This window comes from Micropterus dolomieu, linkage group LG05, assembly GCF_021292245.1.
Source record: "Micropterus dolomieu isolate WLL.071019.BEF.003 ecotype Adirondacks linkage group LG05, ASM2129224v1, whole genome shotgun sequence".
Lineage (NCBI taxonomy): Eukaryota > Metazoa > Chordata > Actinopteri > Centrarchiformes > Centrarchidae > Micropterus > Micropterus dolomieu.
Window position 1 is genome coordinate 9,874,737 of NC_060154.1, and position 17,929 is coordinate 9,892,665.

Genomic DNA, 17,929 nt, shown 5'->3' on the forward strand with positions numbered 1-17,929 from the left:
ACTAAACAACCACTACACAAACGCATGGTTCAACACAGAAGGGCCAACTCCTCAGGTCAAGACTCTGCAGTCTACTTACATCTGAAGGACAGAGGACACTCGTTTGAGGACCACCAGGTGTACATTTTAGACAGAGAAGATGGATGGTTTGAAAGAGGTGTCAAGGAAGCCATCTACACCAGGGTTGAGAAGCCGTCATTGAACAGGGGAGGGGGTCTACGCCACCACTTATCCCCCACTTACAATGCTGTCCTTTCATCACTTCCCAGGAAACTCAACAAACGTAACCTATTGACCTCAGGTGAAAATACCAACGATGGTCGTTCAGTCTTGGCCACAGGTAGTCTTAACGACTGTAATGACTGTCGTCACAGCAACAAGGAACACTAACGAACCAGCGGTATCGATGACCCGGGCCAACGACCCCACTGAGGTTAAATAGCTGAGTTTCCCTGCCAGTCAGTCAGAACTGAAGAAGTCCTTTGGATGAGGGACGAAACGTCTTCCAGTATCTTCAACCAAGTCCAGTTGCCCTTGATTTTAACATTCGTTGGATAACATGAATTAAGAAACAGAAACAACATTAAAATGTCAGAGTTTAATATCATTGTTTCTTGAGGTCAGAAAGGTCAGAAAAAAAGTATTTACAGCTAAAACTTCAGCTTCACAGTAAATGATTAGCTGGTTGTTTACTGGAAATAATTCTAAAATAAATAAAAAATACATATTAGCTTCAACTTTTAATTTTCTTGGTTTCCTTCCCCAATAGCACATAATGTATACTAAAGGTAGGATCAGAGCTGATGATGTACCAATGACACATGGATGACATTGATTGACGGACATTTGTGTGATCCTTTAATTGTGTCTCTGTTGTCTTGTTATTCAATCAAACACAACAAAACAGCTGATGAAACTATCTTGCAGTTGCAGTGAACACACATCCACAAACAGGAACATGTCATTTTACTGGACTGACACCATACACCGACTATAACTGTAAAGTCCAACTCACCTACAACAAGAAGAACGTTGGCAAACCAGCTGAAGTGAAACAGAAAACTGCGATTGGAAGTAAGTGTCCACATCTTTTGGAGAAGATTACAGTCAACATCTATATAATACAAAAAGACTATCCTAACAATTTTTTTGTGAAGATTGTGTATGTCGCATGCTGTTGAATATCCGGGATATGTTTTACTGTAACCACCAACAGTGATATGAAATATACGCGCTCGCATGTACACAACATGTACCAGGATCACAGTAATTTTAGACTTAAAATTCCAATAACATTGTTCTCAGTGTAATTCTCTGTGACTCACTAAAAGCTAGGCTTCTCAGCTAAAAATCTATGCTAACGATTCTTGCTTAAACCAAACATAGATCAAACACCTTGAGCTTGTAGCAAAACAACAGTATCTGTCTAAACATGGTGCATGCCTGCAGTCACAGCCAGCCAGATATTTCTCATCTCATCATACAGACACAATCAACCACTCAAATTACAACAACCTAGTTAGGTCTAGACTAGTTAGGTAATACCCACTAAACTAGCATTTTTCATCATACAATGTTAACAACTGCAGATGAATTATACTTCACGCACAGACCTTACAGATGTCAGCTGTGTAACTCATATAGTAGTATGATCCAAACTCACGGGATAACCCCTTGGACAACAATAAAAACAAATGTACATTTATTCATTTACAACCATGAATTGTGTCTTACCTTAGCTGTTTTTGTAGGTTTAGTCAAAATACACAAAGTACTGTTTACTTGCTCTGATAGCATAGCTCCATCTTGTAAACTTTCCGCCTGCCCTCCCGCACCCTTTAGTTTTATTTGAACAGATTCGTCTTTCTCGCCATTTAAAAACAATGCTGTTCTGTTCTGAGACGATTAATTTGATATCTGACACATCACTGTGGGATCTTATATTCTCAAGTTATCTGCCTGTATTGGATGGAGTTCATAGGAATATTGATCAATATTAATTTTATCTATATAATGATTTTGGGAGTTTTATGTTATTGTAACATGATTGTATGGAAATAAATAGTGTTAAATAGTGTGAAGAAAAACTCCCATGGTAAATGTAGGCCTACATATGTAAATAGTCTACAAATTGTATCATAAGTGTTGTATTTTAGTTTACATTTATATTACATTGCATTTACTCATTTGGCAGATGCTTTTATCCAAAGCGACTTATATTTGAGGAACAACATACAAGCATCAATAAGGCATTAATACAGTAAGTGAAATACTAGTAAGAGCAGCAATAAATACTAGTAAGAGCTAAAAGCAGGTCTGGGATCAATGGGGTAAATATCTAGGGAAAGAGTTAAGGAAATAGTGCAATCAATACAAGAAGATTGTAAGGAGAAGAAGAGCAGTGTGCATGTTAGAGGGTAGGGGGTATAGGTATTATAAGAGCAAGTGTTTTTGGAAGAGATGACTTTTCAAGTTCTTCTTGAAGTTAGAGGGACACCCCTGCTCTGATGGCATGTCGTAGCATTCAGACATTCAGTTGCATTATTATCTGCAGGATCTTGGTTATAATGGTGATATTGCCTTTGAAATTTAGATTTCATAGAGGGCATGCGTTGAAGTTACTTCCCCTCCTGAACACGCCCCCCCAAACTGGACTGAGTGGCAAAACATCTGATAACATGGCTGTGTACAGCAGTGGAAACAACGAAACCGGGAGTAAAACATGCGATTATCTGCTCAAATTAAAGGCAGGTGGACTCGACAGTTATCCTTACAGCTTAACAAAGAACCAGTGGTCCATGGACATCGAGATGTGGCCAGTAATCGAGTTTCCTAACACAATACACAAAAAACAAAGTCTGAAGGCGTATAAAAGCCTTGACGCTTGCTCGTAACGTTACTTCAAGGCAGGATTTATCGGCGAAATGAAAATGACGAGGACACCTATGGATATTTTGGTCGTCTGTGGACAGGTTTGTAAACGTTGTATTTTTTATTAGAACTTTTATTTGGAAAAAAAAACTAAGTTAGCTAACCGTAGGTCTGTTTTGTCCGGAGCTAACACTCACAAACGTTACTTAGCGATATCTTTGCAGGTGAAACACAGCCGGAGAATGAATGAGCCCCCATTGAAACCTTGGATAGCTGCAGAGAAGACAGGGACCGTTTCGACAGCTCATTGTACATGTATGGCAGGACTTCGAGAGACCTGTTCGCGTGCAGCAGCTTTGATGTTTGCAGTTATGTCCGGAGTCAGGATGCGCGATGACACACCGTGTACTTCATTGCCATGCCGGTGGCTTCAGCCAACACAAAGAAAATATCTTGCTCTGAACTGTCTTCTATAGGTATGACATGTCCCAGAACATAGAAAGGTTTTGAATCCATGACATGAATGTGATTATCGAAGCTACACGAAGGAATTCTGTGTCCTATGATGCTATACCTAAACCTACAGAAAATGAACTTGCAGACTTTCTGGACAAGCTAAAGCAGCAAACCCAAGAGCAGCTGTGCTCTCTGTAGCTCCAAAACACTCGAATTTGTCCCTGTGGCTCTGAAAGGTGTCTATCCTACACCGTTAGGACAACTTTATGAAGTTGAGAATGCTGGTCTGACCTACATTTAACTTCTTGAAAAATGTGATAAGGTCTTTGAGGATTTGAAGATCACAGACGCCCAGTGTCAGCTTGTTCAACAGGAGACAAAGGGACAGGCTTCATCAAGGATGTGGTATACCTACAGATATGGCAGGATAACCGCTTCCAAGTTTGGTGCGGTTATAAAGAGCAGTGATGATAAGCTCTTTTCTTCCCATAGTCAGCAAAGTTTACTACTGCAGCAACAAGGTATTATTTACATTTTTAGATTAAAGACAAATTATGAAGTTTCAAAAGGTTGAGGCTAGGGAATGATAAAATCTCATTAGTGCAGAGTAATGATGGACAACTAATGCAAATTTAACGTTGTGTTTTATTAAATATTTTCAGGTGGGGCATTCAGCAGGATACCAAGGCTAAGGAGGAATATGTCATCAAGACACGTCAATTCTGATGTAACCCCCACTGGGCTCTATATTTCCCAACAGTACACTCATCTTGGTGCATCACCTGATGGGAAGGTGTCTTGTGACTGTTGTGGCTCTGGGTGCCTGGAAATAAAACGCACTTACTTGGCAAAAGACAACACACCAGTTGTGGCTGGTGATAATTATTTTGGGGGGGGGGGCGCTTTAAATGTGTGTGTGTGCCGACACTTTGAAATAAAAGACAGGGAAAGCAAAAAAGGGCATTGCTAACATCACATCCAGCCAGCCACCTCCGTTTCTCATAACAAGCGCGAGTGAAGCTTTGAGTTTAGCTTCTTCCTCTATCACAGGCCTGCTGCTGGATTTGTAAATCGGGTTGGTCAGGTCGGAGATCCTTTATTCTTTTTTTTTATTCCAGCGAACGCCTTGTGAAAGGGTTTTTTTGTAAATCAATGACAGAATTTGGTTTAAATGCTGCCATTTATCTATACGAAAGTGATCACTGATTAGCCTAGCAAGGTTTTGGAAAAGTCGAAGTGACTGTGTCACCTGTGCACTCGCAGTACAGTAGTGGCCAAGAGCGTAAAGTTGAATGACAGGTGATGAGAACCAATCAGATTGGATAAAATAACATGTATCCAATTCTGATTCACCAGGGACACAGCGACCTGCGTCCAAAGGAGAATCTTTAAGAAACCAATTAGAGACCAGCTTCAAGCCACATGCTGCCTGAAAATTTAAGGACTCAGATAGATATCCATTTGTCCGGGGTACAACAGTAGACTACTTTGGGGGAACTACTGGACATTTTGAAAAGCCTCAAGTTACTTACTCTTGCTTGTATAATGTTATCTGGTATGTTTCAACCTCACATTTAAAGGAGCAGTTTGTGACACATTTCAAACAAGGTAAACATCTTTTACATTACAGTTCTAAACAAAGGTTTTACAGTTTTCTTTTTCTAATTATCTGTTAGTCTTTACATTGTTTATGAAATATAGTTGTTTAGAATGTTAAGCTTAAAAGGAGCTTTTTTCCCCAACTGGTTTTCATGTCCAAGGTTGGAAAGTAAATAGTCAAAACTGTTAGAGAAAAGTTTCAGCATACCAAAATATAATTTTATTTGTCAGGCTTACTTTACAAACGTTTCAGTCACACAATCTTCATCAGAGCATTACAGGTATGTGTCAAAATGTAAAAATATGCAGTCACTAAAAAATGTGAAAATACCAAACATTAATGTGGAAATACTGTATACATTACAGAATAAATATTTACAAAATGTACCACTTTTCCCCATTGTCTTTTTGATAAAAATCATGTCTAAGGTTAAAGTAGCTCAGTTTTAAGAGATAGTCAGTATCACAGTGAAAATCTCATGGGTTATTTGAATAACAATTTACATGAGCTTTCATATGAACTTTTATATTGTACTTTTTACATTTCTATTTTACATTTAATAACATGTTTTGCCATACCATCCAGCCCTGTACAAGATGTCCACTTCAATCTGAAGACACAATGGTTTCACACACATAACTCAGAGCACAACATGTTAACACAATCTTGTCTATAAGGTTGTCCTCCACTTTGCCATTTTGTTCCACTCTAATGAGGCTTACAGGCAGTGTTGAGCCCAGAATGTGTATTTCTGTCTCAATGTTCCAATGACTCTTTCGACATGGATCCTCACACGAGACATTTTTTAAGCAGATTCGGTTTCTTTGCGGATAAGCTGTTTCTTCCCTGGTGTGAATGGAGGTGTTATTAATTCTACACAAAATAAACCAACACTATCCTCTATCGTGAAACCCCGGTCAGCCACTATCAAGTCGCCTTGGAGGAGCTTGTCAAGGAACCCGCTGTGCTCGGTTTGTCTGTAACACGTCCACCCCAGGCCTTTGACACAAAGGAGATCCTTCCCTGTGGTGTTATTGAAATAAGAAATTTAATAGTGTTGTGTTAAATCTGAAGGTCGCTCTATGAACACCTCAAAGCAGTAAATTATGCTCACACAGCTCTTAAAAAATGTCCAAAAACACATCAGTAAGCTGCGTCTTAAGTCTTCTCTTTCCGGCCACAGTATTAGGGGATGGAGCCTGCTTGCCATTACCTATATCCAATGGTGAAAGATTCTTGATACTGTTGACTGAGGTAGCCTAAACATTCCTCAGACAGATTGAGATGCAGCTTCATCAGTGTAAGAAGTAGTTCCTGAATAGGCTTGAGGGACTGTTTTGCAGTAGCAGGAAAACCTGAAGACACATAACTCAACACTAACATGAAAGTGTTTAAAGATTTAATCTGTTCATGTAATGAGGCCATGTCATTGTGTGTCTCCTCTGTCTGGACCTCAGTGCCTTGGACTTCATCATGCTGCACCTCTGCTTGTACCTCCTGCTCTGGTGCAGGTTCAGAAGAGCTGTGGCCGCCAGCTCTCTACTTGTGTTGACAAGTCTTCTGTCAGAAACTTCTTGAGCTCGCAGATACCTTTCCAGGTTGTTGACAGCTCTAGTTTCTAGTTCGATCAGTGGTGGAGGTAAAACTGAATCAATTACTAAAGTAAGTTAGCCTAGAGGTGTGATTCAGCTACCTATATGGATGCTAACAAAGTCCTTATAGATGCTAATCATTCATCCATCAATCATCTTCACCTGCTTATCCATACAAGCTTCGGGGGGGCTAAGTAAACATAATGTCAACATAGTTTCTAGAAACTTTTAAAGTTATCTGGCTGGCTGTGTAAAACTGCTTTGAGTATCACCTTGTATGTAAAACTTTGTTTGTCTGTTAGCTAACAAATCTTCCCACATTTGTTTGTAGAACAAGGTCATAATTATGGCTTTTTGTATAAATGAAGACGCTAACGTTAAAAATTTAGTAACTTACCTGACACAAAATGGGAACTGCATATCCACGTTTTGGTGCCTAGATTCCGGTTGTTTCTGTGAATTGCAGCGATCCATTCTCTTTTCTTTTGCTTTTGGCAGTGTGTAAAAGATAGCTCTGACTTTTTGTACAGTCAATTGCACAACAGCTCTTCCCCATTTTAGATGTGTTGTTTGTGTTCTCGGTGATTAAAGCTGCCGCCGTCTTTCCGCCACTCAGTGAGCGTACTGCAGTGACTTCCGCGTACTGTGATGTCATGCGCATACCCTCTATACTAGACGAGGATGAAAATCTGATCTTTTCCTTTATTGCATCTTCATTTACTCCGGAATGGTAACATAAATAGGTTTACTTACAATGGGTTCATATTGCTTAGCTTCTGACCTATCAAAGGACAGGACGACAAATATGAATATAGGCCTAATGTTTGAGGAGTCATGTTGGGTATGTTATTGTAGGTGTTTTTTCCCGGGGGGTTTGGGCAGTTTTAAATTAAACGTGCCATCTAACATTAAATTAAGTCCGACCTACAGAGCAGATTGTCCAGACCCCTCATACAACTTCTACCAACACATAAAGGATAAAGATGAGTAGGATAAATACCAAAAAGTACAATTTTAAAACTTTCATTCATCATTTAAAGACTAAGAATACAGAATAATACAAAATGTTCTGATCTTTATATACTTTTTACTTTGGCTTGTTTTATAGGAAACTAAAACTTCATTTTAACTGTGGGTAAGCAAACAGTGTTGTAAATGAAAATGTGCTGTTTTTCTTCACTCTCTTACAGAGCCAGAACGTGTGACTAATTTGGTGGTGACTGTTCCAGAGCATAATGTGATTAAAGTAACCTGTAATGAACCAAAAACTTTAAATGGACCTGCAGTGAAATACATTGCATGTCTTGATGATTGCAGTGGAACTCTGAAGGAGATAGATAAAAATTGCAATTTTGAATTCAGAGATCTTAGCTACTCTACGACCTACACATTGAAGGTTTGTATAATCCTAATTTTTGGTTTCAGAATATTATTCCATTTGTGTTATTTCTTCAAATGGTATAATTCCTGATTTAGGAATTTTCTGTCTTTCCAGGTGACTGCTGTCAACAGTATATTTGAGAGCAACCCCGAGATAAAACAAGTGGACACTCGCTGTATGTGAGGTTTCATTAATGCCACAAACTGTCTCACATTGTTCAGTTTGATCACTTTTTTCCCCACATTTTTCCCCTGACACACAGTACACACATCCATTTCTATACATTGTATCTTTGACATAAATTCTAACACTGATTTTTTCCCAACATTTTCCAGATAATGACAAAGCTCACATTGGGTTTCGGGTCGCCTTTTTCATCATTATCACATGTGTGGTCCTGGCTGTGGTGATCTACTTTCAGAAGCGCAGGAAGTCCAGAGAGTAAAGATCATTTCACTTCTTACCACCTGCTTCAGTTTGACTGTCACATTGTCTCTAGTTTGTTTTACAGTTATTGCAGTGAGTTTAAATTTACAGTACAGGATCAGTTGTTGCAGCTGAACTCAGTTCTTTAAATCAGATTAAAAAGGACAGAGATAAAGTGAACAATGAAATATGTTTACCCATTATGTATGTCTTCAATCCTTTTAATAGATAGTATATTATGTTATATTCTATATACAATTTATTCTATAAAAACCAATCTTCACTATTTTCCCCACAGTGACGTGAATGAAGATGTGATGCTTGAAGAAAGTACGTATGTTTTCTTTCAGTGAGCAATCACATTCAGCAGCCATAAATTATTATTAATGAATGATGGTTTATGGTTAGGTTATTACATCACGTGTTATAATATAGTTTGATGAGCACTTAACAATAACAATAACAAACTATTTCCCATTTTCTGCCACTGTAGTTTATATTAACGAACCTCGTTGTAAAGACACTGGCTTATGAAGGAAGGCCTGATGCAGCAGCGAAATAACTCATCATTTACACCTATTAATTTGTTCTGTATGCAGTAGGCCTTTTAATCTGTCTACACTGGCACTGAGTCTGTTTGGATTGATAATGACTTGTTTGAAAGAATGTTTTGTTTTCCTGACTCTGTTGGATAATACTTTTTTTCCTGTTATTTAATGTGCACCTTGTAACAAGTGGAACTGTTCTTGTGTTCTTTTCTACTTTCTTTGCTCTTAATCTCAATGAGCTGAGATAATGACACAAACTTTAAATGTAAGGTGACACAATTTAGGACTAATAAAATAAATTACATAAAGTTGTAGATCAGGACCATAAAAGGTGTCTTTGATCATCTTCCAGCCGACTTGTGTGGTGAGCATTCTGGCGCAAAATGGCTGCCGTGCATCACCCAGGTGGGTGCCACGCTTTTGGTTTTGAGCCCCCCCCCACTCCACTCTGAAGTGGTTTGAGTTACTATGATAAAGCGCTATATAAATGCATTATTATTATTATTATTATTATTATTACTTCTTTCTCTTCAGCGACGCTCAAGTGAAAATTAAACCAAGTATTTGGTGCTATGGCTGTAAACCTATGAACAGTTTCCCAAACAGTATAATGTTGGACTGGCAGTGAGTATTTTAAAATCATACTTAAAAATGTACCTGTGTTGCATGGCTTTGAGATTATATTATTGTTCTGCTGTAATCATCTCATATTGTCTATTTGTATTTTTCTTCCACCTAAAGAACAATGACTGCAGCAGCTGCAAAAATGTATTGTAGACATCACCTCCTATAGGCAAGAAACAATATTGCTGCTGAAATGTGATACTTCCGCCACCTACAGGCAGTGAAAGCTATAGGTGGAGTTTGCAGACATGCGTTTATGCTTTTTTCAGCTGCTGTATTTTTGTGTCTATTTTTAAGGTATTACCTTTCATATTTATATGAAAACATATTAGAACTTAGTATCATACCAGCCTACGATCGATACTAAATACTCAAAATTAAATACTATAAAACTTGTAACTGTTAAACATTATATGTCCATCTTTTGGCTTGGGCTTAACATGCAGCCTTTTCGGACAAGTGAATCCACTTAGTTTGAATTGTCAGAAGAAATAATCCTGTTTTCAGAATCATCTATTGTACAAATGATCAATAAGGAAGGGAATTAATTCAATGACAACCAAATGTATGGTTCAATTAGTACAAGAACTCGTCCTAGTTTTTCTCTACATGCTGATGAGAAACATAGCCCTCTTTTGCCCAAATTTGGAGGCATTATTCTGAGTAGCGACTAGCATCCCTTAATCTATTGTGCTGTCAGATAAAACGGTGGATTTCGGCCATCCTCATCAGCTTCTAAAGACAGGAAATATGAAATGACATGAGATTTACTAGGTTTGTTTGTTCAGATGACATAATTCACATGAACTTTTAGATCAATAAAAAGTCACTGCAGGATGTAACTAATGGAATCAAAGAAGTCAGCACCTGAAGTCAGTATTATGTTGTTTATCATGGTGTGTTTAAAGGAAAAAAAAAGTTACTGTATATGAATGTACTTACAAGCTGGTATCATTTGCCAGTCTATTAAACGTTCCAACTCCTACTATAAATTCACTTTACATGAAACGTCTCCTTTTGCCACAGATATTTACACTTTGTAGGTGAAAGGAGGCACATGCTCATCTGACCTATGAAGTTCAGTCCTTCTTTACAAACGAAAGGGTCCCGAACGTCAGATCTGAAACTGTTGCCGCTGCGGCTCTGCAACTGAATAATACTGGCTGGGCTTTGTAACGCTTGGCACTACCTAAACGCTTTAGTGTTTCCTTTTATATCAATCATCAATTGATGCTCCAATCATTCAAACATTGATACCTGTTCTAAAGATTAGATAAGATGTTAAACACATGAGACAAGTGTGTAAAGATGACTAAATATCTGCTCGGCTGGGTCAGTGAACTCTTAAGTCCCATCTTAAAACATACTTTTATAGAAGAGCCTTTCCTGATTTTAATTAGCTATTTTTCTTTTAACTGTATTTTAATTTCATAACTTTCTTCCTGCTTTTACTGTGTATCTTATTTTGTTTACTGTGTTTTATTTTCTTTGCTCTTGTGAAAGCACTTTGTAACATTGTTTTGAAAAGTGCTCTATAAATAAAGATTATTATTATTATTTATTGAGTCCCTTAATTTGGGATTAAACCCAGAGTCTGCGACCAGCAGCACACTGAACAAGTGTCTACAAGCCTCACATACCAAACCCTGCTGCTGAAAACCAAATCCAAGTACAATAGCATATACTGTACATATTAACAGGTTGACTAATAGAAATATCAAAAGAAAGAACTAATTAGAAAACAGATGGGAGGCTTACAGAGGATTTCCTTTTTGCTGTGACATAGAGGAAATGAAGCTTTTAATCATCGAAGAAAAGGTAGATTATGGGTGGGATTCTGATTCACTTCACTTGAAACCAGAGGTGGGGTTTGTGAGGGTTAAAGAATGAGAAACTTGTCAGAAAGCTGTGTGGAAAGGCATTTAACTTGAATATCAGACTCTTTTTTCTTAGTGTTTAAAAGAAATAATCTGCCAATTCGATTACCCTGTATGTAGCTGTACACACTCCTGGATATGGCAGGTTTCTGTGGTCTCAAGATCCTGCTGCTCTGTGCTGGAATCATCGGTTTGGCCAACTGTAAGTAACCATATTCAACGTTAATGTAATGAGCTTTTTTAAAATAAAGGGACTGGAAACAAAAAGGTGGTCTAGGGTTAGGAGGTTAGGCGTTAAGTCCTTGTATCTGCCATCCTGAAGCCATCCTGAAGTCTTGGGGAAAAAAACAGATTCTTTTTAAAGATATAATATTAATTGATTTAAATATATGTTGTAGCATATGGCTGGCAAGTGATTGTTTCTATGAGAAAAAGGGAAACATGCACTTCACAATTTGAGGTTTTTAATATCGAAAATGTAATAACATTACATTTTATTTTATCAGTATAGTTTTCAGATCAGAATTGCTTTGTTGAGCTCCAACAGTCTCAGAACTGTTGAAATGACACACCAACCCTCAACAAAAAAAATCTGTGAAACAAAGAAAAAAATAAAAATATTTATATATACTGATATATATGCACATTTTATACTTTAAAAACTATTTGGTAGTGTATTTTGACATGAAGACTTTTAACTTTTTTAATTTAATTACTTTTTATTATTTATTATTTTAACCCATATTTAATTAGGCCCATTGAGATCAGCGATCTCTTTTACAAAGGAGACCTGGCCAAAATAGCGGCATAAAAAAGGTTACAGACGACAGCAATAACCACAACAAAACATACAAGATATACATTTTGAATAATTAAACTAAAAGATTTAGCATCAGCATACTGTAAAATCTTCCTAACTAATAATAAGATGAAATAAAGATAAAATACTTCCTTTGAATGTACATTTTCTGCTCTTCAAAACAAACATATTTAATTTGACATGAATAAAGGGATTAGAGAATAGCAACAATTTCTTTGTAACAAAATTATAGGAATTATGGAAAGTGTGAACTTAATAGTGAGAAACACAACATGATTCATGGATAACCATATGAAAGTATTCAGATAGTATTTCAGATACAGAGCATTTATTAACAAATAGGATTGTGCAGTCAACAGCTACATATGTCTCCTTGTACTTTGTTGTTAGGTAGAAAGAGGACAGTAGAACAACATTTGTAAATATGTAATTTAAGATATATATATATATATATGTTCTCAGAGTCAAAATCATCCATCCAAATCCATCCATACATCAGCCATTAAAAGCATGTCCATAGGAACATCACTGCATAAATCATGATCAACCTTTTTTTAGATTATTTTGCACTGCAGTCAGATACAACGAGATATTAGTTAATTTGAAATGTACGTATTCTGCAGCTTGTAAATGCTGGTGTTCAACCAAATGTTCAATATAGTCATATCAGTAAGTCTAGTTTTACCACTGAGCACAGTTTATATTTCCTGTATATCAAAAAAACCACAGCTTAGTACTGTGGGAGTGAACAGAAAAACAAACGGTGCCATTACCAAGAGAATCGGTTTCTTTCTCCAAATCTTCTTCGTACTAAGAGAATCTATAGAATGTGTGTAATCAGTTCGACAGAAGAATGCAGTCAGAAAGTGAAAACATATTACACTAATAGTACAATTGAAAAAATCTTCCACAGTATCACACCTGATTTCACTGACATATCAATAGATGCAACTATGACATTCACAGCCTCACCAAAAGCATCCGTAGCATGTGAATAGTGTCTTTCGGTGTTACAGTATATCCTGTCTTGGCCACAGAGCAAAAGCAGCACATCAGCAGCTTCCGTCATTGTCACCTGGACTAGAAGCATTTAGGCAGCACTCACAGTTCAATACAAAACTAATGTATACATGTAGAAGTTAGAAGAGGACAGACTTGAATCATATAAATACACTTTGGGTTGTAGCTACATGTATAAAGCACAAGTGAAGTGAACATGCTGTGTGGATAGCAGTATTGATTGATATCTAAGCATACTGGTTGCCTGTACTTTCTATGTGCGAAATATTTCATTTATTGATAGTATTGGCAAAGAAACACTGTAACCACACTGAAAATAAAACTAGAACTGAAATGAGTTTGTAAAAACAAATTATACATTTGAATTGCATCTTAATTTCTCTTGATTTAAGAAATTAGACTGCTTAAAAAAGTATGACTAGTATCATCAAAGGTTGGAGTTTTCCTTTTAAGCCCTCATTTGTTCTAATACAGGACTGTGATTAGATGTACATATATACATGTGTGTTACTCATATATGTGCAGACAACAGTTACTACCAATATTACTGCCAAGGAATGGGTTACAAGAAGTTCATAAAATACACTATATATATATATATATATATATATATATATATATACACACACACACACACACACACACTATATATATATATATATATATATATATATCGTTACACTAATCTTTACAAACAGTGGTATTAATTGTATTGTTTTCCATTATTTTTATCCAGTTTTACTCTCTTACCCTTGCAATGAATGCAATTAAAGTCGATTTATACAGTGACTGTGTTTGGATTTTATTTTGTTTCAGCTCAGGAGTACGTTCAGCATGTACATCAGGTGGTTTATATTAACCAAGAGATTTTGTGATTATGTTGATTTTGTGTGCAGGTTCTTACACTGTCACTAGCATCAAAGGTGGCTTCCAGATGAACATTACAAGCTCTACCAATGGTATCTACACCATAAACATTAATGAGAAGGACTCACCTGAGATTGTAAAGAAATCCAACGTTCAGCACTCCAATCAAAACACAGCACATAATATCAAACACCTGAAGCCCTGCACTGAATATAAGCTTAATGTGGCATTTATTGAACTGAATGCGAGCAAAGAAACCCCCTGTAACGACACTGGAAATGAAATCACAAAGACAATTGGAATGCGTAAGTAACAATAATTCATACTTTTGAACTGCATCTTACTTTTGTTTTTTTGCTTTAAGAAACAAGACAGAGAGATATTTGTGCATCATTTTAGGTAAAGATGACAGTGAAGAAGTCAACTGCACCCCTGGATACGTTTGTTACCGTAGTGATTGGAACATCAGCTCTTCACTGTCAACATCAAATCACATTCAAGCTGAGCCATGCAAAAGTGACAATAAAATATTGTGTATCATACCTCGTTATGATGACATCTGCTCAGATTTGACCACAACCTTCACTTCAGGAAACTGTTCAAACTCCTTTAGCCTCACCAAAAGCATCCCTGTTGGTATGTACAGTAGGTTTCTCCTGTGTTTTGAATTGCATTTACTCAGTCATGTTTAATCTATGTGCTGTTTTCTTTTTTCCACAGATTTCTTAAATTCAAGTAAAATAAGTCAGACTGCTTCCACTGGACTTCCTGCAAACATAGAAACAACATTTCCTCCAAACTGCAATGATCTCACCGCCGATTACACCTGTTGGGGTGAGTGAAGATGATAGAAGAGACTTTGTCTGTCAACAAGACTCTGAATGGATTTACATGGAAAAATGTCAACAGAAATTAGTTTTTACTTAAAACTGAACTGAATTGAATTGTCTTTGCGAAAGAGGAAGTTGAGGGATTGTTTTGTGCACTGAATCAGTTCTGAAGAGAAGATTTATTTATTTATTTGCTCTGAATGTGTCCACAGCTTAATCTATTCTAATAATTTTTATTATTATTATTATTATATTATTATTTAACAATATTACCAGTTGTTGAAGAAATGTGGTCATCCTTGTGTCTCCTCAGAAATTGGAAAATTCAATGAGCCCAAGAAATTGCCTGAGTTGGAGCCCTTCACAAACTACAGCTGTAATAGTCAGATCCTTGATGTCAACAATGTCACCATAAAAAACACAACTGAGATCAGCTTCCAGGTTGACTGTGGTATGTTGATATTCACTTTACCTCAGTACAATGATAAGAACAACAAGCTTGTATCCTGCAATAACTATGGAGAAAAGGACAACACCAGATAGTCAGTGTTACAGATGTCTAATGTGTTCTAACAGATCTTACAATTAACCCAATGCCAAGTGCAACCAATACCTCCATTGTGTTGAGTTGGACCACGACCAGTAACAACTGTCAAGATGTCCTTTCTCATCTTCAGAAGCTTTCTTATGGCTGCAGCTGTGACTCTAATTCCAAACAGAAACCCACAAGTAAGTAAAATTATTCAGATTAAGTAATTGTTTGATTCATTTTATAGGAATGCACTTTTGGAAGTCTTTGAAGATCATTTTACTGGTTAGTTTACCTAAATACTTAAATAAATGGTGGACACGTGAATCACCTATGGATCTACAGTGGTCCATGCTAACACTTTAGCATGCTGAGTAAGTAAGTGTAAATAACCTAAGATGTTATAACAAGTCACAGTTTGGAGGATTTACAAAATTAACATGAATTAAGAAACAGAAACAACATTAAAATGTCAGAGTTTAATATCATTGTTTCTTGAGGTCAGAAAAAAAGTATTTACAGCTAAAACTTCAGCTTCACAGTAAATGATTAGCTGGTTGTTTACTGGAAATAATTCTAAAATAAATAAAAAAATACATATTAGCTTCAACTTTTAATTTTCCTGGTTTCCTTCCCCAATAGCACATAATGTATACTAAAGGTAGGATCAGAGCTGATGATGTACCAATGACACATGGATGACATTGATTGACGGACATTTGTGTGATCCTTTAATTGTGTTTCTGTTGTCTTGTTATTCAATCAAACCGCCTAATTAAACTATCTTGCAGTTGCCGTTATCACACATCCACCAGGAGGAACATGTCATTTTACTGGACTGACAGCGTACACTGACTATACCTGTAAAGTCCAGCCCACCTACAACAAGAAAAACGTTGGCAAACCAGCTGAAGTGAAACAGAAAACTGCGATTGGAAGTAAATTTCCACATGTTTTGGAGCAGATTACAGTCAACACGTACATAATACAAAACGACTAATGTGACTATTTATTTATTAAGGTTGTGTATTTCACATGTTGTGGAATATCCACTTAAGACGACTTTGTGGCAGTAAAAGTAAATATCTTTTTCATTTTAAGACCACACAGTCTGAAATAGTATTCAATATTTTGGAACACAACTGATATCATGCAACTTATTATGACTCTCAAAGGTCATAATTACTAAATTAATATTTGAATTTGGAACATCAACACAAGATTTACTGTAATTAATGATTTTGTTTAAGCTAATTAAAGTAATTATAATTCCAAATGCAATTTTTTGCATTAAGTATTATATACATTACCTCATTTATCTTTATTCATGTATTATTTGTTTATTTTAAGAAATGACATTACAGGCGGATAATCATACCATTGCCAAATACCAATACCAATATCCATTATGTAGGCCTACAATATAAGAACATCATAGTTAAAGCCATTATAATGAACAAAAACAACAAAAAACATAAATAACAAAAGTGGGATAAATAACAAAAAGTAAAAATTGAATGACAAAATATCTGATCTTTTTATAATCTTTTTTTGCTTTGCACAATTTATATTTTTATTACTTCTGACAACCAACATAACAAATACAACACACTAATAATCGCTAATCACTGTCGGCAAACAGTGGTGCATCTAAATAAAATATACTGTTTTTCTTCACTCTCTTACAGAACCAGAAGATATCGTTAAACTGATGGTGACTATTCCAGAGCATAATGTAATTAGCGTCACCTGTTTTCATTCAAAACGTTTTAATGGACCTGAAGAGAAATACATTGCACGTCTTTATTATGGCATTGTCGATCTGAAGAAGACTGAAAAAAAAAATGCGAGTTTGAATTCAGAGATCTTCGCTCTTCTACGACCTACAGAGTGGAGGTATGTATAATCCTAATTTTTGGTTTCAGAAGATTTTTTCAAATGCTGTAATTCCTGATTAACAGATTTTTTGTCTTTCCAGGTGACTGCTTTCAATGGACATTATGAGAGCAACACCAAGAAAGAAAAATTTGACACTCTCTGTATGTGTATTTTTAATTAAAAAAATTATTTCACATCCATTTCTACACATTATATCCTTGGCAACTGCTACCTCTTTGATATTATTTTCCCAACATTTTACAGATAATGGCAAAGCTCTCTTTGGGTTTCTGGTCGTCTTTATCATCATCAACATCACATGTGTGGTCCTGGCTGTGGGGATCTTCGTTCAGAAGTGCAGGAGGTACAGAGAGTAAAGATAATTTTACTTCTTACCACCTGCTTCAGATTGACTGTCACATTGTCTCGAGTTTGTTTTACAGTTGTAGTAGTGAGTTTTAATTTACAGTACAACGGATCCCAGTTCTTTAAATCAGATTAAAAATGACAGAGAAAGTGAACAATGAAACATGTTTACCCATTATACATGTCTCCAATCCTTTTAATAGCCCAGTGCAACAGATTCTCACTCCCAACTTGTCACTTGCTT

General features: G+C 36.4%; 2 protein-coding genes and 2 long non-coding RNA genes across 6 annotated transcripts in view; 3 read left to right on the forward strand and 1 right to left on the reverse strand.

Moving 5' to 3' along the window:
* LOC123971771 (receptor-type tyrosine-protein phosphatase C-like) overlaps positions 1-10,888 on the forward strand; it is a 14,110-nt gene extending 3,222 nt beyond the window's left edge. The window contains exons 6-11 of the mRNA XM_046050801.1: positions 928-1,074; positions 7,710-7,915; positions 8,015-8,075; positions 8,236-8,341; positions 8,625-8,656; positions 8,820-10,888. Coding sequence (XP_045906757.1) covers positions 928-1,074; positions 7,710-7,915; positions 8,015-8,075; positions 8,236-8,341; positions 8,625-8,656; positions 8,820-8,860 — 593 coding nt within the window. The 3' untranslated portion in view covers positions 8,861-10,888. The remainder of the gene's footprint in view (positions 1-927; positions 1,075-7,709; positions 7,916-8,014; positions 8,076-8,235; positions 8,342-8,624; positions 8,657-8,819) is intronic.
* Positions 2,650-5,313, forward strand: LOC123971772. 3 transcript variants are annotated; one of them, XR_006825280.1, is made up of 3 exons: positions 2,650-2,972; positions 3,082-3,848; positions 3,990-5,313. It is a non-coding gene; the product is annotated as an uncharacterized LOC123971772 (long non-coding RNA). The 3 variants fall into 3 exon arrangements; XR_006825278.1 differs by having other exon boundaries at positions 3,096-3,848; XR_006825279.1 differs by having other exon boundaries at positions 3,096-3,347.
* Positions 5,124-7,220, reverse strand: LOC123971773. Its single transcript, XR_006825281.1, has 2 exons — positions 6,917-7,220; positions 5,124-5,950 (listed from the first exon to the last, which is right to left on the reverse strand). It is a non-coding gene; the product is annotated as an uncharacterized LOC123971773 (long non-coding RNA).
* Positions 10,889-11,513: 625 nt separating the features above from the next.
* On the forward strand, positions 11,514-17,830 carry LOC123971267 (receptor-type tyrosine-protein phosphatase C-like). The gene is made up of 10 exons (XM_046049983.1): positions 11,514-11,577; positions 14,112-14,387; positions 14,482-14,718; positions 14,803-14,916; positions 15,226-15,363; positions 15,489-15,641; positions 16,233-16,379; positions 17,130-17,337; positions 17,420-17,480; positions 17,584-17,830. The coding sequence occupies exons 1-9, from the start codon at positions 11,514-11,516 to the stop codon at positions 17,421-17,423; spliced, it is 1,341 nt and encodes a 446-aa protein (XP_045905939.1). The 3' UTR covers positions 17,424-17,480; positions 17,584-17,830.
* The last annotated feature ends 99 nt before the right edge of the window (positions 17,831-17,929 follow it).

Bases quoted from the DNA above. Each gene is read 5' to 3' on its own strand.
- LOC123971267 (XM_046049983.1), top strand. From the start codon at position 11,514: ATGGCAGGTTTCTGTGGTCTCAAGATCCTGCTGCTCTGTGCTGGAATC. The intron at 14,719-14,802 runs GTATGTACAGTA...TTTTTTCCACAG, and splicing joins CACCAAAAGCATCCCTGTTG to ATTTCTTAAATTCAAGTAAA. The intron at 15,364-15,488 runs GTATGTTGATAT...GTGTTCTAACAG, and splicing joins CAGCTTCCAGGTTGACTGTG to ATCTTACAATTAACCCAATG.